The 26,353-nt window shown below is 48.9% G+C and overlaps 1 protein-coding gene across 1 annotated transcript in view; it reads right to left on the bottom strand.

The window, feature by feature from the left end:
- Positions 1–4,410: 4,410 nt before the first annotated feature.
- Positions 4,411–26,353, bottom strand: part of TBX1 (T-box transcription factor 1) — a 32,910-nt gene continuing 10,967 nt past the window's right edge. Inside the window, exons 4-8 of the mRNA XM_044440938.1 lie at positions 20,046–20,217; positions 17,400–17,555; positions 9,613–9,680; positions 8,829–8,929; positions 4,411–4,853 (exon numbers count right to left, since the gene is read on the bottom strand). Of these exons, the coding sequence (XP_044296873.1) occupies positions 4,411–4,853; positions 8,829–8,929; positions 9,613–9,680; positions 17,400–17,555; positions 20,046–20,217 (940 nt within the window). The remainder of the gene's footprint in view (positions 4,854–8,828; positions 8,930–9,612; positions 9,681–17,399; positions 17,556–20,045; positions 20,218–26,353) is intronic.

Raw genomic sequence — 26,353 nt, 5'->3', positions numbered from 1 at the left:
TTTCTGCATCTCTGTTACATTGACTCTTGGTGTGCAATGCACCAAGGTGATTTGAGTGCTGTTGCAAAGCCCTTCTTTGCAATAACTAAACATGGAACCCTGTGGCATCTGAGCAATGGTACGTGGCAGATGCCATGGTGGTTTCTTTTGTTCTGCAGATGCCCACCAAAGCTTACGCTGCAGGAAATGCATGCATCTTTCAGTGGCCACAAACCTCCATCGTTTTTGCTGCAATAAGCTGACATTGTAGCTCCCCTAGACGGCACCACAGTTCAGGGGTGGAGCACTGATTTCCATGCAGAAGATCCAAGTTCCAGGCCGGACTGGGATAGGCACTTGTTTAAAGCCCTGGAAACCACTGCTATTTAGGGCAGAGTTCTTGAAGAACCACTGGTTTAGCTTGCGTTAAGACAGCTTCCTACCTAAGAGCTCCGAAATAGCATCTTTTGGCAGCCCTATTCTAGACATCCTTCAGTGAGGCTTTCTCTCCAGTAACCGCGGCTGGCTTGGTTATTCTGGCTCTGTGCATGGGGACGGAAGAGGCAAACCAAATTTGCATTATCTGGGTGACTTTGGGCCAGTCACAGACACTCAGCCCAACCTACCTCACAGGGTTGTTGTTGTGGGGGATAAGATGGGGGAGGAGAATTATGTAAGCTGCCTTGAGCCCTCTGTAGGAAAAAGGCAGGATATAAATAGAAAAATAAAGAAATAGAAAAATTATCAAATCATCTTTGCAATTGACCATTTGCAGCTGGCCAGCACGCTGGGAAAAAGAAGAGGTTTAATTTCAGCAAGTGAGGAGTTCACCGTTTATAAATATGCTAAAACACAGTAAATGCAAGAAAGAGGCAGCTTTTGAACAAAACAACATCACTGCTAAAGTTCATAGTCAACTAATTTCCCCCAAGAATTTCAACACACACTAATGCATGCCAGGCATGCGGGGAAAGCAAGCAAATTTGCAGCATGAACAACAACAACAACAACAACGCCCCAGGCAGAAACCAACAAGCAAGATGTCGTGGCTTCTGCTGTCGTTTGGGATTGCAGGGAGTGGACCGCTTGTTGCCAACTGAGCTGGCACCCAGAGTTGGCATATGCTGACACCCACAGCCTAGTTGGGGGCTCTGGCAAATGCCCTCTCCATCTGGCCTTCTGCCCTTCACATACCTCGAGTGAATGGCCAGCGGCACAGGAAGACATCCCCTCTGTGTGCCTCTTTCTAGTAGGCAGTGTGAACTGCGAACTGGGACCAGGACAAGGAGGAGCAAGGGGAAGGACACTGGAAAGGTGGTGGGTGGCTCCCCGACCCAGAGCGTCTTGATCCCCAAACCTGAAACTGGCACTAGTTGAAATGCTCTCTCTCCTGTACAGAACAAAACCCCAAATATGGAAGACCAGCACATGGGAAAGAAGGCAAAACTATTTTCTGGATGCAAGTACAGTTTAGACCACGTGTGAGCTCCTATGTCTGTAGGAGGAAGCTCTTACACCAGGTTGCATTCTTCCTCCATCTAGCTCAGTATTGCTGGCTCTGACTGGCAGCAACTTCCCAGGGATGCAAGAAAACTGTCCTTTCCATTATACCTGCAACTGGATCATTTTAAATTAGGGGCACTGAACCTCCTCTAGCCCACAGGCCACATTCCAGAGACGCTTGAAGGAGTCCTATTCTAAGTGGTAATGAAACTACCAGGATGTTCCAGCTCAAAGTCCTTGCTGCCAGTAGCTGAACTTTAGGACAAGGATTTCAACCTTTTGGAATGGAGAAAAACCTGCACAAAGCCAGGAAATCTGCAGATGCTCAAAGTGTGGGGTGAAAGTGGGTGGGGCCAGGAGAAGGGGCGGGGCCATCTCAGTAACAGAAGAGGGCTGGATTGGGTCCGCAGGCAGGCCAGGGGTTCAGTGCTCCTACTTCACAAAAGGTACAGCACGGATTGAATTTGGGACCTTCTGGTTGCAAAACATCCACCAGGAAGCGCTGCCTTTTTGTCTTGTCGGGAGTGTGCACAGAGGAGGACAGATGAAGGCAGAAACGGGTGTCAGAGGGGTGACAGTGCACAAGAATTTTAAAAAACACCATTAAGAATATTCTCGGGGAGAATATTTGGGTTCCAGGTCAAACATCGAAATGTTTTGGGTCATCACTGTTCCTTGGAAGGTTCTCTAAAGTAGCACAGAGCTTTAATGGAAGCTGCTGGGGGAAAGGTGCCGTTTCAAGCTCTATCCAGTATGGCTGAGCCATCAGTCAAGGCTTGAGTGGATGCCTGGCAGGGGATGATGGGACAGGTTCAGCCCCTAACAGAGCCACGCCCCACCTTCAATTTTATTCAGCCTCACTGTGCATGGATGAGTACAAACTAGTAATGCCCTTCTCACCTCTGCAAGAGAGTGCTAAATTAGACAAATACTCGCACTTCGGAGAGTCTTCCTCACCACAGCACCTTTTGCATAGCTCAGTGTGGCTTCTGGTGGGTCTTCTGTAAGAGAACCAACTCTCTTAATTTGTCAGCAGCAGAAAAACTGGTTGGTTGGGAGGCTAAGTATTAATGTGACTGCTGCCTCTGGGACTCAGATGGGTCTTTTCCATCACCTGCAACCTTTTTAGTTGGGAACTGAATCTGGGACCTTCTGCATGCCATGTACCTGTTCTGCACCCAGCCACGGGGCCCTCCCATGGTCGGACGGATGATCGGGCTTGTGCTGTTGCTGCTTGGCTTCCTTCCTGGGGGGAGTGACTATTCTTGCTCCACAAACCACCACTGAAAGTGGCTTGCACAAAAACCAGCACCTTTGAATGCGAGGGACAGTGTGGCAGGCGAGAAAGGGAGGCTGCTTGTGCTAAGAGTGGCGCCCATGAGCTCTTCAGTTTGCAGGTGTTGCTGATGCTGAGCCTCCACGTGAGTTGCATGGATCTAGTGCACAGCAATACCTTTGCTAATGTTAGGAAAACACCTGGGAGGCCACCTTCTGTAAGGTCAGAGCCCAGCTCTGGAGACTCCAATGTGTAGCACCTCCCCAAGGTCTTGGCCTGGGGTCTGTCCCACCACTGGCCACCCCGACCCAACCTGGGACCTTCTCCACGCACAGCCTGTGCCCAACGATTGAGCTATGGGGCCGTCCATAAAATGCAAAGTGGCCTTCTACTGGTTACCCTCTTCGTCCACCTGCCCCCCGCCCGATCTGCCTCGGCCTCCCCCAACTTCCCGGTGTTTGAAATGACAGCTCCTAGCATTCCCGGCCATTGGCCAGGTTGGCGGAGGTTGCTGTCCAAAACCCTAGAAGGCACCAGGCTGGGGAGAGCAGGCCTGCTCCCATTGGCTCCGCCCCTCCAGAGCCGCCACCACAGGCCGTTCACCTGGCCTCTTCCACCTGGCCACAGACCTGGGAACACGCACGCAAGCCACTCTGCCACTGCACCAGAGCCTGCCAGGGCTGGCTCCCAGTTTCAGGGGGCCCTTGGCAAGACACCTGCCCTGGGCTTCCTCCCTCACGGGGCTGACCTCCTCCTCACCGTCATTCCCACCAGACGCTAATGCTGCTCCTCCCAGTGACTGCTTCCATTTGCTTGCTCGGTAGGTGGAGAGCCCAGGAGCAGGGAGGCCACAGCATCTTCAGCTCCTCCTCACCACCGTTGCCTGGCTCAAGCAGACAAGCAAACGGGTGTTCCTCGAAGGGTGGAAAGGAACAGCAACTCTCGGATGCGCTTGCTGGTAGGCCCCTGCTGAGGTGGGATCCCTTGGCAAGAACCCCACCATGCCTCCCTTTGGCGCCAGTCCCAGCCCCGCCCCACCCCACCCAGGCTGGTGCACCAGTGGGCTTTAGGCAGAACTCAGCTGGACTGCTTGGGTCCTTGTGTTTCATGGCAGTGCTACAAAGAGGACTGATCAAACACTTGGAACAGGCAGAGAACTGCACACACGCTATAAGGCTATGGTGACGACGGCAGCGGGAGAACATCGCGACGTATGGCTTCGTTCATAAAGCAAAGAAAAAGTGCAGCTGCCAGTCTCTGGGCTGGGGGGCTGGGGAAGACTGACGAGAAGAGCAGGGCACCCTTCCAAGATGGCGGCAGGCGGTGCAGAACCCTCCAGGGGAAGCCCCGGACTCCATCCATCCATCCATCCATCCATCAGCCCTGCGGGGCTTCGGTCTGCCCAAGCAAGCAGGCCGATCCTTTATCCTCAGAAGGTGATCCCATCCGGAACGGCGGCTTGGAGGGTGCATGGAAGGACACACCGTGAGTGGGAGAGGAAGGGCCCCCTCGCAAATACCGGGGGGGGGGGGGGGGTGGGCGGGGCGGGTGAGTTCTTTCGACAAATAGCGCTCTCCAAAAGGGTTGCTACTGAGCAATTTCAAACCATGCAGAAAGCCAGTCTTTGTTTAAGGACCTTGTCCTGGGGGTGGTTATCTTGGTCCATAGTCATAGCTACTGGGAGCTCCTGCGGAGGAATACATGTTAGCCGCGGCAGCAGCCGCAGCAGCGGCTGCCGCCGCCGCTGGATTCATGTGGTGGTGGTGGTGGTGATAGCTGTGTCCCCGGATGCTGGGCAAAGGATAAGGCGCCGGTCGGCTCTTTGCTCCCAGATAATGGTCGTAGGCCGAGACTGGGTGCTTATAGGGGTGGTGGTGGAGGGGCTCCGAAGCAGAGGGCTCCAGCCGCAGTTCGTGATGTGGGGGGCTCGGCCGGCTTCCGGCGGGACTGGAGAGCGGAACCAGGCCCCCTCCGCCGGGCACGGGCAGCGCGGGGCTCAGCACCCTCGACATGAGCTGCTGGTGAGCAGGATCGGCGTGGAGCGGCGTCCCACTGGCTGCTTCCCGCTCGTACTCCCGGCGGCTCTCCACTGCTTCTGCAACACAGGCCAAAGGAGGAGGAGGGCGTGACCATCCAGGAGCTCGGCTTCCCCAGGGCTCCAGCGCTTGGGAAAGAGCCACCCCCCACCCCCAGTGAGAACACAGGAGGGACCCATGCTGTGCTTTGGTCTGAGCCCCCATGGGGCCAGCGTGCTTCACCTGTGCTGGCGCTCTGCTTCCACGGGTCCTTCAGCAAGGTACCTCCCCCCATGGGCAGCTGCGAGTTGACCTCCTCCCCAGCCCGGTCCCCAGCGGCTGCTTCCTCATCGCGGCGACCCCTGCTTGACTGACAGGCAGAGGGCCAGGGAGCGAGGAGGCGGGGGATCAGCCGCTGCCACCTGTACCCCACAGCTCGGGCCAGAGCACGAGGCGGCTGAGCCATGCCGTGGGGAAGAGGAGGAAGCCTGCAAGGAGCTCATCTGGGGGACTCTGCTTGAGCTGTGGAAGAGCTCACCCCAAGAACACAGGACGCGACGCCCACGGGTGCAACGTCAGAGCAGAGGTGCGGGGTGCTTTCAGCTGGGGGCCAAGTTCCATTTCTGGGGCTGCAACCCGGTGGAGACCCAGCCTCAAGCCAAAGGGGGCGGAGCCCCAGGGCACCTTGTTGCTCGAAGCTCTGCTTGCTAAGCCTTAGGAGAGATATTTGGACCTTTTGGGGTGGGGAAAGGCTACATCTAGGCTTGGGAGCCACCCCATCACTGGCGACTGGGGGGAAGGGGGTGTGGCCATCTGGGGACTCAACAGGGTCTCTGCCCCTGAAGTCGCGCAGCCCGTGTTCTGGGGATGTGCTCCAGATGGATCAGCTTGGAGCCTCCGTTTGCCCGGCAGCCACCCCACTGCCCTTTCTGGGGGCAGGCGGAGAGAGGCCCGAGTGCCCTCGCACGCCATTCACTCACAGCATTCCAGGCCGTTCGGAAGACAACAATCCGCCCTGGAAAACTACGAAGGGTGGGAACGCATTGCTCTTTAATTTAACCCTCAGCAAATATTATCATTCTCATCTTACCCTGCTTTGTTGAGGTGGGGATTCTGAATGAAGAAATGCAGGTAAAGGGGAATGAAGGGGACCGATGCAGGGGACGCTGAGCTCTTTCTTAGCTCATGGTGAAGCTTTGAAATAACTCTCAGCAGACTCACACACGCACACCCCTATCGAGACTGCTCAGTTCAATGCCAGCATATTTTTTCAACAGGAACGCAACAAAAGGAGAGTCGTTTTGTTGCTTCGATCTTATGCTAACAGAGACGAGGAGAGGAATGCCAGGAATAGCAGCTCTTTTTTCTTTCTTTTCTTTTTTTTCCAACAAAGTGTTTAACGTTGTGTTCGGCAGAAAACCGTGCTCCTGGGACAAGACATTCTGACTGTGATAAATAGAGCTGAGTTGAATGACAAGTTTGCACACGCTTGAAATTTTTGCAATTGTATAACGCTAAACAAATAGAGACTTCTCTTTATTTTAATCGGCCTGGAGTGTGCTGGGGGAAAGGGCCCCCACGTATCTCTGTGCAACTGTTTACTCTGCGTAATGGAAAGGGAATCACTGACAGATTCCTAATGGAGTTTTGCAGGAGGTTAAATGCAACTACCGAATATTGTGTTTTTGTTGATGTGGCTTGAAAGGGCGTGATTGACATTTTCCCCTTCTCTTTAAGAAAAGACGAGTATGCAAAGCATTCTACTTGTCAGAACACTGAGAACAGGGAGAAGAAAACTGGATAATAGTTGCCATTAACTTTGTTAACTGGAAGCAAACACATCTGGCAGTTAAATGAAGAACTGAAGCAAACTTCTCATTAGATTATTGGATTAACTTAAGTGTATGTTGGATGTTCTGGTCAGTTTGAAGGTTTTAAAATTCAGGGGTATGTGCTTTGGGATATGAATGTCATCATTACAGTAAGGATAGAGGCTAGTAAACATTGTAAAAATTAACGCTTTACCACCTTTCCGGATGGTGGGAAACTGGGCAAGAGAGGTAATGGGAAAATTGAGACTTCCGTCAAGATGTTCTGCAAACAGCACAAAAATGTTCATTATCTATATATTTTATCCTGCATGGCATGAAGTGGACTTGAGTTGGCAAGAGCTCATGCTATCATGACTGTGTCAGTCTTTAAGGGTGCTGGATCCCCTTCAGCCCAAGGGCTGGATCCCATCTGGGAGAAGGTCTTGGTGGCCACCTTCCAAAGATGGGCAAAGGCAACATGAGTGGAGCTAATATACAAGAGTACCACCATACCTTTGTTTAAAGATCATACTGCCAATAATTAAGCCGTAAGAGGAACATTCCAACCTTTCAAGTGAAGGGGTGCGGGACCATGCCAAAGCCAGGAGGCTACCAAATGATCTTGGGTGGGGAGGATGTGGTTATCTGGGGAACCTCAAAAGGACAGATTAGGGCCCTCGCATGAGCCGGCTTTTGCTCATAATCCTGAGAAAAGTCAAACAGAGGGAACAGACAAACACCAAGTGCTCTTGGCTTGTGTCTCACCATCTGTCCGAGGCCATTTTGTGGGAGAAGCATCTCTCACAGATCTTCACAGTGCCTAAAACAGGTTTGGAACTGAAAGGCCTGCTGCAGGACCCCCTCCTAGTAAACATGGATTGACGATGGCTGGAATTCTACATCCAGCTCACTTGGATGCATCATGGTGCAGAAGTGCAATCATTTCAGGAGGACTTATTCCCCGTCTTGCTGTCCAGCAGCCTCTCACCTCCTCCACTCGGAAAGGCTGGGGAAGCCACACCCCACAGAATGCCATGAGAACATCTAGCAGCTCGGAGAACAACAAGTGCACTTCACACCAAGCAAGGAACATTTTCCCCTGCCCCATGACACATGCTCTGCAGTCACTCTCTGCACTGCATGTCGGCCTCCTGGGTCCTCATCCAGAACACTGCTCAAGGCAGCAGTAGCAGACGTCTCTGTGGATGCTGCTTGCACCATGGGTAAGTAGCACTGGGAGATGCATGTGGATTGAGCACTGAGTACTGTATCGCAGTGCTTCATTTCTCCCGAGCAGAGGGATTTTGTGCGCTCGACGGAGAAGACTGACTTGTGGGAACCTGTTTTCCCAGGCCCTGGGTTGAGGAATGGCCCATAAGTCCTGCCTGATTGCTAGAGACAAACAGCCTATTATTCTGCTCTCCATCCCAGCAAAGAGGAGATCGGGATGGCTTTGCAGCCATCTGCATCAACAGTGAATTCCCAGAAGAACCACCAGATCTGCCAGCAGGAGCAAAGTAAAGAAGACGCAGCTTCCAGTCTCCAGAGCATGGCTTTGGATTCTCTGTGAGCAAGACTTTTTTTTAAATGTAAGTCTATAAACCCGGCTGGCAAATATCCAAGCACTATGTCTCGACTGGTTAGTGGATTTGCCTGATAATCGCAGTTAATTTCCAGTTCCTATGCGTCACACCTCTTAAAGCCAGGACACACTTAAAGTGTTGTGTGTGCAGGCTGCAATCCTTAATGCCAGGCTGTCCCCAATTTTAAAAGCCCTCCCACATTACAGCAAACAGAGGGCAGTTTCCAGGTGGAGTCAGGTTGAAGGCAACAGCGCAGGAACAGAAGGCCAGCCTATTTTATTTTAAATCTCTCACTGCCAGCAACGAAGCCTTGGAAAAGGTATTTTGAGTAAAATTGCACAAAAGCCAGAAAACCGTGAAACACTTAATGGGGGAAAGAGGTGTTTGCTATCCAGGGAAACGTGGAGGACCAGTTTGGGTTCCTAGGTGAAGGCTCTGCACCTCCGTTGTAAATAAGTGCAAATAGGACGAGTCTCCAGTGAGCCTCGTTGCAAAGGGAAAATATGAGTCCCGATGAGCCAAAAAACCCTCCAGTGACCTCCTTTCAAAAGGAAACAAAGCCAGGTATGCACCGCACCCATGGAATGTCTCTTTCCTTGGAGAAGTGGCCAGGGTGCGCATTAGAAAATGCATTTCTCACCTGAAGGTGGAAAATGCTCACCTTTTTCAGTTCCATTCTGATGCACTGGGGAAGACACCGGATTTCTGGATCTGGCAAAAGCACTCATGAGAGGCAGGGCCCCAGGTCGGTGATTCCTGGGCCTAACATGGAAAAAAGAAGAATGGTGTTCTATTGCATTGCATTGCACTGCATTGCATCCTAAGACTGGAGGACTATACTTTTAAAAGCTGTAGAGGACGCTGAATCAGGAGGTAGATCTCCAGATGCCTTAGACTTCAACTACCTGAGCACTGCCATGCTGATGGGCCAAAAGATCTCAAGGTCTACCCTCTGCCCACCCTGACTCTAAATAATGAAAAGCCAGAGTTGACCATTCTCCACAGTTTGGAAGATGAAAAGGGTGGATGGAAAGGTTAGCCCTTCGCTCCTGTAACTGTGGCTTTGCTGCAGTTCTGAAGGGCCCAGCAGCTGTGCTCGGCCATGCCCAATAGGGCTGCGCAACTGGATTAACAAAGCCGTCTATCAATTTATCATACATGTTCTATTGACTGCTTGATTCAACATTCAACCCCCCACCCTTCTTCCAAAACATTTCTGCTTTTTGGCTGGGGAACCTGTGGCCAGTGGCCTTCTGCCTCTCCCTGAGTTTCTCAAATTCCCATCACCAAGTCTTCAAGGTCCCATCTTCTTCAGTATCCAGGTCATGATGACCTTGGGATGCCCACCAAGAGTGGTGCTCAGGCTCGCTCAGTTTCAAGCCAAGTCAACAAGGAGCCAGAGTCTTGGCAGAGGAAGAGAACGAATGACCAGGCAAGGCTCTTACCAGTCTTCTGGGTCGCAGTCCCGGAATCCTTTAGCGAAAGGGTTGCTGGCGATCTTTAGCTGCGTTATCTGTGAAGAAAGATTTGGGAGGCGATTAGTCACTGGGGGGCACCAATGTCTTGCCAACCCTGACAGCATGTTGGGCCCTCGAAAACACATCGCCCTGTTTTAGCTGATATCCACATTTTTCATGGCATGCCGAATAATTGATCCAGCAAGCATATCTCCTCTCTCATATGGACTCAGACCATTTTATCAGTATTATTTACTCCAGTGGAGAAAGAGCTTGTAGGAACTTTATTAGCATCAACTGCTAGCCCATTCAGAATTTCCTGTTCCATCGGCACTTAGCTATAATACCCACAGCAGCTGGGGAAGTGGGGAATGAATTTTCCCACCGACCATGTACATCCCTTCTTCTTAATGCAAGAATTTTGGAGCGGCTTTGTCCGGGATGGGCAATTAAAACCCATTCGCTTTGAGAAAGTATTTCTCCTGGTGGACACAAAAACTGCTAGGAGGGGTTTGTTGACTGGATCGACACAGCTGTCCAAATTTCTTGAAATCTCTATGGGGCAAGGCTATGGGGACTGCCCTGACAAGCACCTGTCCTTCATTCCCAGCCTGCTTTCTGGGACCTTTTCCGTGAAAATCTGCAGAGCTTGTGCATGAAAAGCTACAACAGAACTCCAGTTCGGGATGGCCCAGTCCCTCTTCTTCGAGCCTGTATCGTTTGACCCCGAGTGCAGCTATACATCTGCCCATCCTGCTCTTGCTCTAGCCTGCCATTAAAAAAAAAAAATCATTTGAATGCTTTTAAATGCCTCTCAAAACAGGCACTTTTAAAAATGCACGTTGACTGCATTGCTATATTCAGAAACGTGTTCACCCAGGAACCATGGAAGAGCTTTGTTCAACAAAGGCAGAATTCCTCAAGGGTTCCTGCTATGGACTACAGAAGACGTCCTACTATGGCCTTGGTGAACGAGACTGGAACTTAAATAAAAGGGTAAAATAAAGCCCAGAGAGGTGAACCTAAAAAACGCTACTAAAGGATGTCGATATAAAATGTTCTGCATCAAAGGCAGTGGTCAAAACGAGGAGTTTCTGTATTAAGCTGGTCTGAGAGCTTAGTCTCCCACTCTTGCCTGAGCAGGTAACCCCAAAGCATCCCTGTGAGGACTGCGTAGAAGATGCGAAATGGGGTACCCGGGGGCAAGGCAGTGGGGGTTAGACACTCCTTTCCACATCCCTCTGTGGGGGAATTTCATTGTGTCTCCTTAAAACGCTGCCATGGGGCTGATCTGGCCTCCATCCCAAAGCGGCAGCACGCCGAGCCCCCTTTGTGGCCCATGCCGCTCCCACAGACGGTGCTTCCTCCCAGTCTGGCTTGCAACGCAAGCACAGTTTCCCTCACTGCCCCGTGCAAAACTGCCTTCTGTCTCAGCTAATTCGAGGCACTGGGGCAATAGCACCCCACACCCCAGCTTTGCAGGGTCTCTAAGAGGATGTCCCTTTATATGCCCCCACAAGCGCGCGTGCGCACACGCGCGCGCACACACACACACACACACAATCACATTGCCACAAAGTGGCTCATTCACCAGGAAGAAAAGGCAGGGCATTCTCCCCCCATGCCCCCGCTGCCCCCCACCCCCAGCCCCTGCCGCCTTCTATATTTAAGCAAATCCACGGATAAAGTATGTGATTGTGAGTTTCCGGAATGGGTTGAAAAACAAACTTTAAGCCCCCTCAGTGACAGTTCCAGCCTTAGAGGTCAAAGTGATAGAAAGCAGAAAGCACCAGCAGCTGTCCCGAGCCATCAGAGGAATGCCATTCCGGGACAGGGCCTAGGAGCCTCTTAAAGGCACAAGCATCCGCCTCGCAGGAAGGTTATTTTCAGACGCTGCCCAGCGAGCGACGGTGAATTCTCCCTCACCTTCCCATTAGGCTTAGTTACTTCTATTTATATTTCGAGTGAAACAATGCGCAGCCACGGAAGTCCACGGTCGACGTTTTTCTGGCTCGGCTGTCTGCGGAACAGCATGCTTTTCTCCAAATCCTCCCTGCACCTTCCCGGCGATGCAGGGAAACTGTGGGAGAAGGGCTGCCTTGGAGGGTCTGCCTCCGGACTTGGGTCGCACCAGCTGTGCTCCAGCAGACTGACCTCCCCAGCTCTCCCCTCCCACGGCAGCCCCTCCAGCCCACTGCAGATGCTTCAAAGGCAGGCAGGAGTCTGTGAGGATCGGGGCACAGTGTGGAGCGGGTGGCGGATCCCAAGGATCGGGGTGCAGGGAGAGACGTCTGCAAAGCAGAGCCCTTCTCATGGAAGCCTTCCCCCCTGTGCAAAGCAGATCCTGGCCCCAACCCACCGTTTACGGATTCAGTGCTCCTGTGCATTTCTACTCAGGATCAAGGCCCATGGAGCTCAGTGGGTTTTACCTGCAGGTACTAGAGAGCAGCCCTCTCTATGCTTACGTCCATATATGCCCGGCCGCCCCCTGAGATCGGCGGGAGAGGCCCTTCTCCGGGAACCCTCCGTGAAGGAAATTAGGAGGGTGAGTACTTGGAGGAGGGCCTTCTCTGCGGTGGCGCCCAATCTATGGAATGCGCTCCCCAGAGAGGTCCGCCTGGCGCCGTCGTTGTTTGTTTTTCGGCGCCAGGCGAAGACCTTTTTATTTAAGCGTCATTTTAATTGTTAACAGTATTTGCTTATTTATCTGGCCAGAGCGACTTCTTTTATATTATTATTTATTTTATATTGTTAGTTTCTATTTTATATTGTTATTATTGTAATTTTTATTATGTTGTAAGCCGCCCCGAGGCTTTGGCGAATGGGGAGGCATATAAATGTTTTAATAAAATAAATAAATAAAAATAAAAAATGCTTCATCAGCGGTAGTCCACCAGGTTCAGGGGTGCTGAACACAGGCACACCTGCATTAAGAGTGCCGTCTATGTGCTAATGCAGGGGCTTAATTTCTCGGTGGTGCTCCACCGATGGACATTCTAGCAAGAGGAGGAACCTGATTGTGGTTGACAACTGCGTGGCCCCACTTTTTGTGACGAGGCACTGCCCTACCCTTCACACACTTCCTTCAAAATACCATGACCAACCATCCTGAGATGGCTTAACGCATCGTGATTTTTCGGCAGCGAAATCACTGTCTACAAGGAAGGAAGACTACAAACACACCATGCACTCACTGGAGAAGACACCCAAGCTGGGGAAAGTTGAAGGCAGAGGAAGAAAAAGATCCAGTATGAGATGGATCCATTCCATAAAGGAAGCCACAGCCTTGAATTTCAAGAGCAGAGAAGGGCTGTCAGAGCAGAACATTTTGGAGGGGTTCCATTCGTGGAGTCGCCATAAATTGAAGATGACTTGACAGCATGTACCAACAGCATAACTGAGAGGGAGACTGGTGGATCTTGACTTTCTCTTTAATTTATTGTTGGAAAGGGGTAACCCTTTTCCAAGGCATTCCCTGGTTCAAGATGTGTCCACAATTCTGTTTAAACTCTCTCCTCAGCCAACTGGCACTTAAGCAAAACAACACTTTCAGGCTCAAGGCAACTGAGTGTATAGAACGCATCCAATTTTATTTTGAAAAGGAAGCAAGCTTTAAAGTATTTCTTTCTCTTTCAGCACACTCACACATAGAGAGAGACACACACAGAAGTGGCACCGTTCAGAAATGCAACTCACATTTCATGCTATCCGGTTCCAGCACAGCTAGTCTGGAGAAACCTGATTTGGAGTTCTCCAAACTGATATTTAATGCGAAATCCCGAGGGGAAGAAGGCCAACCCCAAGTAAGAACAGATTTTCTGTCTGACCAGTTTTTGTGAATTGTCTTGAGGGTGTGTTGCCTGCCGTTCCTCAGACAGTGCCAGAGGCTCAACTTTACAAATGTCCTGCTGCCTCACTGACCTTCAGGAAATGTTTGTAGGAGTTTTTAAAAAATGAATGAATGAGAAAGGGAAAGGAAGATGGAAGAACACAGAACTCTTGCCAGCTTCCTTTGGAGGAATGATACAGCAAGGCCTCCCAGGGTGATCAAATTCCTTCTGAAACTAAGCAACGGGTATAGCAGATGAACGGCTGTAGGACAGTTTCCTAGACAGTCTACTGAACTTGCACCGAGACTCAAAAGCAGAACACAAATTATTCAGCTGGTGGGATTGTCAGCCATGCAGAAAGAGACGGCTGGAATAGAAAGCCATGCAGATGAATCTTTCAGTCAGTCTAATTAATCCTTCTCTCGTAACCGGATTGAGGAGCTCAAACTATGAGCTGGTCTATATACTACAATTTACAATTGACCTTGTTCATCTGTCATGGCTTCCCTCACCACAAAGGGCCCTGGGAATTACAGTACTCCAAAGGGGCAGAGAATTGTCTGGTAGTTCTCACTAGGGGTTAGTGAAAAAATTGCTCTTTTTTGAGCAGAATTGAACACAATTCAAAACTTTCTTCATAAACAGGCTGGAAAGAACCTGAGTTTTGAAAAATCCAGATGTGGGGAGATTAAATCGACAGATTCATCTGGGCTTCCAGAAATGTGTAAAAACTTGTGTTCAAAATCCTGGTGGACCAATCATCTTTATTGGGTTGAATTTGGATTGCTACCTCTTTGTTATGATCCTCATCTTTAACAACTACATGATAAGCCGCCCCGAGGCTTCGGCGAATGGGGCGGCATAAAAATGTTTTAATAAATAAATAAATAAATAAGCAAGCAAGCAAGCAAGCAAGCAAGCAAGCAGGTTCAATTTGGTTCTTTCCATGCTGAGAATATCTGTACCTACTGAATTTAGCTGGTGCAGATGGGTCAGAATCTTGTTTCATTTTTGATAAGAATTCATCAAAAATTGCCAGTTTCATCATTTACCAAATGGAAAGAACTTGAGATTTTGAAATAATTTAAACAATAAATGTGGGAGAAAGCAGAAGGGATAGATTTGTTATCCCAAGGAATGGTATTTCCGTAGGCGGTTCCACATGTAAAACGTTCTCTTGGTAGTACTTAGTGAGCTCAGAAACTAATTGCTCTTCAGACTTGTCTAATTTAATTCAGCAGAATAAGCAGTTTTTGAAAGTATGATCATGGGAATCTTTAGTCAAAACAACTGATTGTGATCATGGAAGACATACTCCATTCAGCTGATTAGGAATGGGTGATGTGACAGACAGCTCTATCCATTTCTCTCTCAAGTTTGCGCATTTGTATTTCTTTAACAAAGACTGGCCGATCAATGGGACTTAGAAACGCAGAGCCCTAGAAAAGGGCTGGGGACCCTTTGGCTCTCTCTCTGTTATTATACCCCAATTCCTATCAGCCCAAGCCAGCATTGACACTGCTCAAGGATCACGGGAGTTGCAGTCAAAACATATCCAGAAAACTGCAAACTTCCCACCTCTGCCCTAGAAAAACTCACTCAGTGGGAAGTCCCATAGTCTGCAAGACATGGAAACAACTTCCAGGTAAGCATGATGGGTACTATGTCATAACTGGCCTTCAGGTTTGGGTTCTTAGTGGCTGGTCTTATTAAAACTGTCGCTGCTGCAAGGTGCAATTCTACTTAAATACACTCAACCAAAGTTGCCATATTTTCCCATTCAAAGCCATCAGAATACCGAGAAGACATTCCACATACTGGAAACATATGTATAAGCATATATCCTTTAACAGCCAGAATATTCTAGATGAGGCCTTTTTGCCATTCGTTTGGCTTGAGCTCAAGAGAAAGACTGCTTCATTTCTACCGAGTTACCTGCTCTTGCTTTGCAGCCAGGTTGAGGGCTGGACTTTCACCATCACAGCCTAGGGATACCCACTTGAACAAGATTTGCATCAAAAGTACAACTGCCCCCTTTCCACGGGATCAGGAAAATGTACGTTTTGCCTGCATTACTTTTGCAAGAGGCCTATAGGTGCTGTTTAAAAAAAAAGAAGCTATTTGCACCTTAAATCAGCAGACATAATAGCACAGGGCCTAGAAGTGGTAATTTTTGAGATCAAAAAACCACCTTCAACCTAAAACTGTAATGTGAGACCCAGCTGAAATATATTTGACTCTCTTTCTTAGAAACACCTACACTGTAGAACATTAGGTCTTATCGTGCTGCCTTCTCTCTAGGAGTTTTTATTCTGGGCTTGTGGTGGTGAAAGTAGACAGTTCCTACAGAGTCTTTAGCATTACTGAATGATGTACTTGTTGGAACACCATGAAGAAGCAGATCAGACCTGGGCTGAATGCGCAGACTCGGTGCGGTGCAGTGGGGAGTGCTGGATCGGGAGCTGAAAGATCCGGGTTCCAGTCCCCATTTGGCCATGAAGTTCGCTGGGGGACTTTGGGCCAGTCACTGACTCTCAGCCTAGCCCACCCCACAGGGTTGTTGTGAGAATAAAGGAGAGAGGAAGACCATATAGGCTGCCTTGGATTCCTTCCAAGAAGCAAAAAGTTGGGATATAAATCTATTATTATTAATCTATAAACAATAATAAGATTGCCATATAAGACAAGGGGTCTTCTGCACTTTTATATTTTCATTGGAAACAGAGGGCGGGAGGAGCATTAACTGGTCGTGCCTGAGAGTGTCAGACGACGAGTCCATCTGGCAAGCTGGCTGCCCTTGCGGTTTAGTGTAAGAGTTGTCACGCTGTGGTGAAGATGGCTGCGAAACTTATAAATTGCACCAAAAAAAGTGCAGAAACTTTTTGAAGTCTAATATATAATTTAATATAATAGGTATATTATAAGATTATTAATAATCTTATAATAATAAATCGAATGATAAAAATGTGGATATGTTAGAAATGTAGTATGTGGCACCAATGCTGAAAGCCATTTTGGGGCAGATTTTGTGACCGTTGTGAGTCTCGGTGCGTTGGCTGAAGGCTAATGCCAGCGGCACCAGCATGGAAGGGCTGTTGGGGCAGCGCCAAGGGCCCCATCTAGCAGAATGAGCTGGAGCGTTCCCACATGCCACCAGGTTAGCTTACCACTTTTCAATTTAAGTGACGCGGTACGCATGAACATTTAAAGAGGCATGGGCACACCACGCAACTAAATTCAGAGCCAGCCGACAGGCTGGAGCCAAAACTTCGGCGTGTCGGGTCAATCTTGCAAACTGGCAACTGCCAAGCAGCGCTGTTTATAATCTCAACATGTTCGCTTTTTCTGGAAGCTTGAACCAGGACTACAGTCTCTGAACTGTTTTTGCTGCCTGCCTCCAAACAAAAGCATGATATTCAGAATGCATTCGGGCATGATAGGAAAGGAAAGTATAGGTGCCAATACACCATATATTTTTATCCAGTGGCTTTTGAGGTTTGCCTCTTGGGGTGGCAGCTTGGGGCAAGGCGGCACAGCAGGAGTGGAGAAGATGAAGGAATGAGATCTGAGCCCAAACTAGGCAAGAAGGTAATTCAGTTCCATACGACTCGGTAAAGCTGGAACCTGCAAACCGTTTTAGTTGCGTCCAAACCCAGTCGCCCTCCCCTCTCCACCGAGGCTCATCACATCTGAACTGATTTAAAAGGGGGGACGAATCACCTTTAAATGCGTTACAGATCATTGTTTTGTTTGGAGCATTGGGGCGGGGGACTGGCACCTCCTGACTGACCGCTCTGAACAAGCTCTCCCCGCGCTGCCATCTCTTTTCCGGCGCGCCATCCATCATGCGGCTGGAAGTGCAGGACGGGGACACGCACGTGCTCGGTTGTTGATAAATGAAGTACGAGAAGGGCTGTGTCTCATTAATGGATTCCAGACACTCACCCGATGGTTCTGATAGGCCGTAACTGCCGTGAAGCGGGTCTCCTCGAAGACGAAGGTCTTGAAGTTCTCTTCCGCATACTTCTCGCTGTCCTTCCGCGGGTCCACGTACACCACGTGGAATCGAGGCTGGTATCTGTGCATGGAGTTCAAAATGATCTGAATGATAAAACGAGCAAGGGAGAGGACATAACTGATTCATTCTTCTATAGTGAGGCAGCACCGCCGAGAGAGGAGAAGCCTGGAGAGCCACCCAGGGGATGGGCGACGCAGCACCCCGGACGGAGCGGTCTGGGGACGGGGGGGTGTTGGCGATGCAGTGGGCATCGGGAGCTGCTTTTCTGTCCGTGATGACAGATCTGGACCACAGAGGGCCTTGAGAAGGTGGAACGGGAGTGAAACAACTTGGATGGTCTGAAGGGGCAGCTCTACATTCAAGTGCGAGTACCAAATTCAGAGGCTCGTGTCCATTAGCATCAGGATGCGATCTACGAGAGTTGGGGAGGCTGGACAGGCTTCAGGATACCTCACAAGCTTTCCACCTCAGTCCGCTCTCCTCCTCACCCCGCCAGCACACCACCTTCCCAGCCTCAGACGTCAGAGGGCAGCCAGCACGGTCTTTCCGTGCTCTCAGGGACGGAGGGGAGAGCTCCATGTCCCAGTTCTGAGGTCCAAGGGCAGGCTGGGGGAACGCCACAGCATCGTTCCCCCAGTGAAGCAGCCCCCTGGTGAGAAAAGGGCTATTATTTCCCAGCAAAACTCCATCCACAGGGAAAGGAAACAAAGCTTTGACTTGCTTCCCTCCATCAGGAGCATCTTGTAGCCCGAGGACTGATTTCATCTCTGGGGTAGCTCTCCAGGGAGGCCTGGGGCTGGGGGCAGGAGGTGCAGGCCTGACAAAGCAGAAATGCCAAAAATACCAGTGTGCTTAAGCCTTCAGCATGGCGGAGCAACCTTTCAGAATGGGAAAAGAGAGGAACCAAAGCAGGGAAAGCACTGAATAATTGGTAGATTCAACACAGTGGACCTAAAATGTGTCTGGTTTGGTTTGGTTTGGGTTTTGTTGTTTGTTTTTTTCACAATACATTCTGTGTTTGTTTGTTTTTTAATAATAATAAATCCCAATATTAATAAAAACTTTAAGGCACAACCCTATGCGTGTTTAGCTAGGAAAAGGACTGCAATTCCCAGCATGCTTCAACCTTTTTAAGTCTGTGCCAGTTATCCATCTGTTGGAGATTACTTGGAAGGTGTGTGTTCTCCTGTACCTTACATTTCAGATATATTTTGACAGATGCCATTAATTCAATCCCATCAGAGTATCCACTTTAAAGCTGCTACAACATTAATGATAGAGCAATTAACTCTCCCACCGAAATAATATTGATGATATTTGCTCAGTTAATTCTGTCTTCCTGCTTAGTTAATTCTGATGAGTTCTGATTTCCTGCTCAGATGGAAGCAACTGGAAGGTCTTGTACAAGTTAACCTCTCACTGGCTCAGTTCTTCATCTGTGAAATGGGCTCTAGAGGAAATTCTGGTGTCTGATCATTGTATTTACTGGGTGAGGGAGATGAAGTCCAGGCCATGTTGGTGCATTCCAATGAAAGCATTATTAATTCAAACCATTTGTCATTTTCTTAAAACCTGGCATACTTCTCCAAAAGTCATATTCACAATCAACTACAAAGGAAAACTGAAAGTATAGATTGGAAAGAACAAACTATAGAAATCATAAGCATTAAATGTCATTGGATTTTTAAGAGTCACTGATCTTGGGGTGCCCTGTACATCTATCCCCAAATCTAAATTCTGCCAATTTTATTCAAGTAGGTATTTGGCATCTAAATTGGTTTGTTGCTGAAAGTATTTTTAATTGGTTGCTGCTGTTCAATTCTAGGGAGTGACCCAAAAGACAGGGACCCAACCCTGGAGACAAGCTTTGCATAAAATTTGTATATGCTGATATGCAATTGATATGCATATTTCCACATTTAGAATTCCTAGGATTTAAATTTCACAAGGCCAAGCCTACTAATTAAAATCACTAGGGATCCTGGGATTCGCATGGCACGTTAGACCACCCTAAAACAGTCCAGTTTGCATCATGGGCTTGCATACACTCTGTGACTGAAGTCTGTACACTTCCCAGCTCTCACTGTGAATTAGGAATCAAAACAGATGCATTCAAAAGTCCCTGCACATTGGAAAATGCATACCTTTGAAAAATGCACACATACGTGCTTTAGTTAACTGGAGATGAATGCAGAAGGACCAAAGCTAGGCACAGCTGATGCACACATTTGAAAAATACTCATGCAAATATGTCCAGGTTTTCATATAAAAAGAACAACCCAAAACTCCCAATCCAATGAAAACTCAAGTCAGAATGAGCCTCAGACAACTTTGGTAACTCCAGTTTTTGCTGCTTTGCATGTCCTTTTCGTTAAATGCTACGTTTCAGTTAAGAAACTGGATTTTGTTAGGCACTTTGTGCACCGCTTCTGAGGGAAGGAAAGGTGGCATCGAAATAAACAAACACACTTCGGACTTCTTGCTTCTTTTCAGCTAGAACCGTGCTGTTCCCAGCTACCCGAATGCCATGGCCACCCCTGAAGATGCAACCCATCCTCATCTGGAACACTTACATGTCCGTTGTCATCCAGCAAATTGTTAGTTAGCTTCAGTTTGTCAAAGGAGACAATCTGTTTCATCCACTGTGCTCCCCTGGCTGGGGAATCGGGGTGATAATGAACTCTCCCGGGTGTTGCAGGGTCCGCTTTGCCAGCCACCAGCCAAGAAGAACTGTGAAACGCGTATCTAGGTGGAGAAGAAGAAAAAACCGGGATTGGGTTAACCATCATGCACGTTGAAGACTCCAAGATAGTTTTGTCTCGGATCCAACTTTTCCTGGGGGAAATGAGACTCTGAAGCAGCTTGCGAAAAAGTACCTGTGCATGACCAAAAAATGCAACAAAACCAGTGCATTTGGAAATAATAAAACCATTAGAATAAGGGGAGCTCATGTTCAAGAACTGCAATCAGCAGAAGCAGCAAAAATCCACCCATTTACTATTATCACGGCTGCCTTGTTCCCCTTTCCTGTATTCCATACAGTAAAATATTGATACTTCCGAAGAGTGCTTCCTCCTTTGCTGCCAGGCAGAAATATTGCAACTACATCCTCTCATGGTGCAGCGATCAGACTCAAGCTCTGATCAGAGAGTCAAACCGGCTCCTCTTCCATCTGGTCACTGGGTGAGCTTGGCTGACTGCCCCCCACCTCGCAGGCACGTTCCGAGGGTGAAAGTTTCATATTTTTTGGTGGACACGTGGAATGTAAATGCAATAGCTCACCAAGGGCATGATTGCAGGCCTGCTTAGGCATCAGCTGGGGCGTGCTCGGGGCTGTGGGACTTTATTCTGTCCAGATGTGCATAGCATTGCACCCCGGCCACCATACTAGGGAACGGATGGCAAGCTCTACATGGAGGCTGATTGCTTACCACATGCTGCTTCTGGTTAATTCACGTGCCCACTGGCATGGTGCTGCTTGAAAGCAAGGCGGAGAGAGCTGCCTCACCTCTGTGGGACCCTTGGGGCAGCCCCACGGACCTGGTAGGCAGACCAGACTGGGTTCGGACAGTCCCATGCAAGGGCTGAGTGAGCTTGTGTTGTGCTCGAGCCAGAGGTTGCTGTTAAATGTGGATTCTTGTGTTTTCTCACCCCTTTGAGATAACAATCCATGCTGGACAACCCACCGTTCCTGAGCCTGTGAACCAGCCGTGGGTTCTCTTTGTGGGAGGTTTCTGAGTAATAAGCCATGGTGGGTTTGGGCAGTGGGGTTCACACAACCGTCAGTCAAGGAGCCGGCTAAGTTGCTTGGTTACATCTATGCCCTCTTTTCGCTCTAAGGAGCCCAATCTTCCTCCTCCTCCCTTTTATCCTCACAACAACCCTGTGAGGTAGGTTAGGCAGAGTGTCAGGGAGTGGCCCAGATTCTCCCTGTGTGCCTCATAGCTGGGTAGGGACTGGAAATGGTGGGCATGTTAGGAAGAGGCAAACTAGGGCTGCAGCCCCACACCTTTCCTCTGGAGCCCCACACCTCTGAACGGCCATCATGGTCCAGGGGCGCTTGCTGAAATGAAAGGCCAGGGCTCCCCACTTATCTGGACAGTCATTCTCTCAGTTAGGGTTAGCTGGCTTTTTGCCTTCCTGGCTATTTCTCTCCCTTTCCTAGAATCGTAGAATAGTAGAGTTGGAAGGGGCCATGAAGGCCATCAAGTACAACCCTTTGCCGTTGCAGGACACCTGCTTGAATCTTTCTGCTTGAGGTTATGTTCTGAGAGCAAACACCTTCCTTTAACCTGCCTACATCCCCCTCCTCTTCCTTTTTCACAAGTAGAGGAAACAGAGCCCTTTAAACACACATGCAGAGAGAGACTTTGGCACATCTATAAATTAACATACGCACATTTGAGCTTTCTTCCTTTTTATTTTGTCCTTCTGGCTTCAGCCATGGATCTTTGAGCAACCTAAAATTGCCCCTGACTAGAACTAGGTCTCCCAATTCAGCATTTTATCTACTACCCAACATTGGTTATGACCCAAGGTAGGAGACAACATCCTATGTTTGGTTTGACAGAAAAAGGTCCTGGAACTCCCAGGATTCCTCAGGCAGCCATTTTGGTTGGGGAATGCTGGACGTTCTCAACAGGCCTAAGATGGTGCCCTTAACCGGCTTTAAAATCTTCCAACAGACTAAATGGGTGTGTGGCAGGAGAGTGTATGCGTGTTATTAAAATTTATTTCTTTAAAAAAAACTGCAGATGGCAGATGTGCATGGGAAGATCAGTTTTGTATTCTTCCTTTCTTGAGCACAAGAAAAATGGGTCATGCCTCATTATCACAATTCATCCAAATTAAGAAATGTTCTGCTTTCTTGCCAAAATGGCAGAAGGGAGCAGTGGGGAAACACTATTTCATGTAAAATAGATTTTGCAGAGAAAATTATCTGAGAGGACAGTTTTGTACTATTTTGTCAGCCAGAAGGAGACAAGTGGAACCCAAAAGGGGTAATAAAATTTTTTAGTGGCTACAGCGAGGTCTATTTCTAACTCAGGGTGGTTGTTTTAAGGCACGTATAATCCTTGTTGCACTGCACTGAGAAATCTCCAGTGCATTTTATACTGTAACCTTTCCCAGCCAGGTGCTCAGCAAAAGTGATGTACTGTTGTTTGGGAATGATGGAAAGGCTGGTATAATTGCAGCACTTCCAATGAGAGGTGAGGTCCAATGCAATCAATGGAATGTACTTCTGGGTAAGCATGTACAGAATTGCAGCTGTGGAGTGTAATCCTATACAGGGCAATCCTATGCATGCATGTGCAGAAGTAAACCCCACTGAGATAATTCATTGCAAAGATATCTAGGGCGCTGTTCAACACAGAGAGACAGAGAGAGAGAGAGAGGCAGGGTACAGATGCAATGAACCCTGTTTTAAACAAATCTCGGTATTAACATTTGAAATAATAAAAACAGAGATCAAAACCTACCATTTATGGGCCTTTGTGCCATCATGAGTTCTAAAACTGCCACATACCCATTTAAACACAACAGCTCTTTTTCATGGATAAATTCAACCATGGGGTTTCCTTCCAGCTCACTGTATGTCCCAGGGTGGGCAGACTTCAAGCTTGAGAAGTGAGCCACTTTGGGAGATCTAGGTTTTTTAATTTTAATTTTATTTTAGCAAAACCTGCAGCTCCATGCAGAATGCAGACATACGCTTTTACATTCCAAGAATTCTGTGTCCAGGGATTTCTTCCGAGAGGAGCTCATAGTCCTCGTTTGTGAAATATCCATCCATCTATCCTTCCATCCATCCATCCATCCACACCTGGATACGTGAAACTTTTTTTTCCCTTTTCTGCAATACCATTTAGAGAAGGGGGTGCTTTGCAAAAACAATGGGGAGCCAGAAATTCTGCAGCTCTGCCACCAATCACTCAGAGAGCTGCTGCAAGGGCAGCTTTCCCCAACCCAGGAAAGGTCATGCTTTGGGCTTCAGCTGTCAGTGGGACGGCGGTTACAAGCGTAACCTGGGACCATGACTCCGGGGGTGCCCATACCAGTTTCTGCTCATCCATGAAGCCCAACAGGTGAAGCTGGGCCAAATGGTCACCTTATTCTAGCCTACCTCACAGGGTTAAGGTATGAGGATAAAACGGAGTGGAAGAGGAATGTGCTCTGGACTGCAGTCCAACACATGAGGAGGAAGAGGCCGGAATCCCCACCTTCCGTCTCCTCCACGCCCACATTGATTCTGGGATTAGGAATTAGTTCAAGGATTAGGCCAAACTCGGGGACAGCGGACTGTTTACTTAAAAGTCAGATTTGACTCAGTGCATGAAAAATACACTTGCCTTGGAGCTGAGCAGAAATCTTGTTAGAGAGAGAGAGAGAGAGAGAGAGAGAGAAGATACACTTTCCTGTGGTGTTCCATAGCCCGTTTCATTTGGCAAGCAAACAGTCCTGAAATGTCCTGGGAAGCAGGAGATCTGTCTAAATATTTACGTCTTTGGTGTGCACTGTGTTGGAGCCCAGGAGTCTTGGATCTTGAACGCCATGGACAAAAGCACGGGGTGAAAACAAGCCCCTGCTTGGATCTGGTGGGCAGTGAAGGCAGGAGAAGGGGAGGGTGGGCATTCAAAAGTGGGAGTAGAGAACCAGAATATATCCACTCTTTCTTGACACCACACAGCTGTCAAAAGAGAACCACACAAGGTCCAGTCCTCTCCTTTTAGAAATCAGAAGATCACCCTGACTCAGGGCTGGATTTAGATTTAAGGCATAACATAGGCAAGTTGAGATAGAAATAGTCCTGGCTGAGGGATGCTTGGCCCTGTAGACCTTTTTTTTCTGTCTACACTTGCGCCCTTAGCCATACGTAAGGTAGACCCATTGAAATGAATAGGACTTCATCATCTCTAATGGGAGGCCCATTGATCTCAATGGATCTGTTCTAAAAATGCCAGATCTCAACCCAGCACAGAGTAACCATGGTCCAACCTTCAATGCGTAGGGGAGCTTACACCAGAAATATGGGTAGGATCCATACTGTTGCGATACTTAGCCCTATCTAGAGTAGACCCACTGAAATGAAGACATTAGTTAGAACCCAGAGTAGGCTTTACCTAGAGTAGTCCCATTGAAATGGATGAGACACATCCCATTCATTTCAACTGGTCTAGTTCCTATAGGACTAATAGGGAGAGACCCTAAGGCTACAATCCTCGAAGCACCGACCCCCGGGCAGGCTGCATTTTTCTCCGCGCGGCAAATGGTCCCAAATAGATGCCGTGTGCGCTACAAATCTGTTCTTCCAATAAGGGCTTGCTCAGAGGCGATTGCATGCATGTACCAGCATTTTCAGCCATATGCAAAGCAAAGGCTCATGAACAACGGATCGGATCGAGGCCTACTGAATTCAGCAGGGCTGACGTCCAAGGAAACACGCCGACGGTGCTCGCTACACCAACAAGCAATACCCCACATTTCCAGTCCATGGAGCTTACATCACATAAACATGCCCAGAATTGCACGGTAATTGTGTCAGATTAGCTTCTGTGGCTACCAGTTCTATTGAAAGCCAGCATGTTCTGTCAAACTGTGTCAGTGGAAGTGCCCGTATTTTTAAGGAGCCATTCGGCGTCCCTGCCTTCAGGCTGCAGTGCTTCTAGCCCCTTCCCCAAGGTAAAATTAAATTTTCGGGGAGGGGTGATGCTCTGCCAACCCGGTGCCTCTCCCCGCAGTGCAGAAATGAAGAAATCGACTTTCTCCGAGCTCACTCAAGAGAATGGCTTAGAGGAACATTCCATTGCCTAGTACAGAATGAGAGATAATCGTCGACAAATTGCAAAGGCCCCAGAGCAAGGTATAAAAAAAATAAAATTGAATATTACACAAGGCAGGCAAACTGGGATCTCATCACCACTGTATAGTTGGATGGCAGGCTCGGCTCACTTGCGGGGGGGGGGGCGGGTGCTGTGAGGTTCCCCTCTCCCAGCTTCCCTCTCCCTTCCAGCGAAGTAGCTCCTTCTCCTCTGTCCAAAGGAAATGGCCCAGGAGAGCAGTTCTGCATGTCACCCCTGATGCAACAAAAGCTGGGGAGCCCCAAGCTGAACCCCAACCGGGAGACTTCCAAGCTCTGTTTTCAGGGCTAGAATTCCCGGGGGTCTTCCGGCTGCAGTCTAAGCGTGGCTGCTGGGAAGGGACTCCAGGGGGGCTGGCTTTGAATGTCTCTGGCAGGAGCCCTCTGCTCCAGAAGAAGGGAAGCAAGCACCTGGAACTGCTGGGACCATCTAAATGCAGGCGAGAGAGGAGGGAGTGGCGCCATTCCGTAGGCCTGGAGCAGCCCTTCCATGGGATTTGGGGCAACTGAGAGCGAGAGGGAGAGAGGGAGTCTCATCTGGAGGTCCACAGCTTTTGGCTTCTCCTGTGCTCAGCCTCTTTCTCTGCAAGAACCTTGTAATTAAGAACTGGTGGATGAGTTGGTTCTCATTCCCTCCCTCTCTCTGCAATCCCAATCCTTTCCGCCCTTCCTGTTGTGTCTCCTTATTTGCAAGCCTGATGCTTGGATTTGCCTTATTCCCGGTATTTGTACACTCTTCTGGGAGCCATTTTTGATATTCACCCAATTGAACCGAACTACATGGCTAGGACCAGGAATTAGGCTGAAATGCAAGCTTGCGTGGACTCCCATGGAGTTCAATGGACTGGACTTCAGAGTAAACTTGCCCGGATCACATTACAAACCTCAGAGGCTCCGTCTCAATTTTCCTTTGCCTTTTCAGTAGAGAAGTGGGGGGGGGGGGGGGGCACGAGTCTTGGAGGGAATGAATGAAGCACGGGCCCTGTGTGTGTGTGTGTGTGTGTGTGTGTGTGTGTGTGTGTG

The sequence above is a fragment of the Varanus komodoensis genome, unplaced genomic scaffold (genome assembly GCF_004798865.1).
Source record: "Varanus komodoensis strain SLA01 unplaced genomic scaffold, ASM479886v1 scaffold38, whole genome shotgun sequence".
NCBI classification, from domain to species: domain Eukaryota; kingdom Metazoa; phylum Chordata; class Lepidosauria; order Squamata; family Varanidae; genus Varanus; species Varanus komodoensis.
This window is presented reverse-complemented; position numbering and strand designations above follow the sequence as displayed.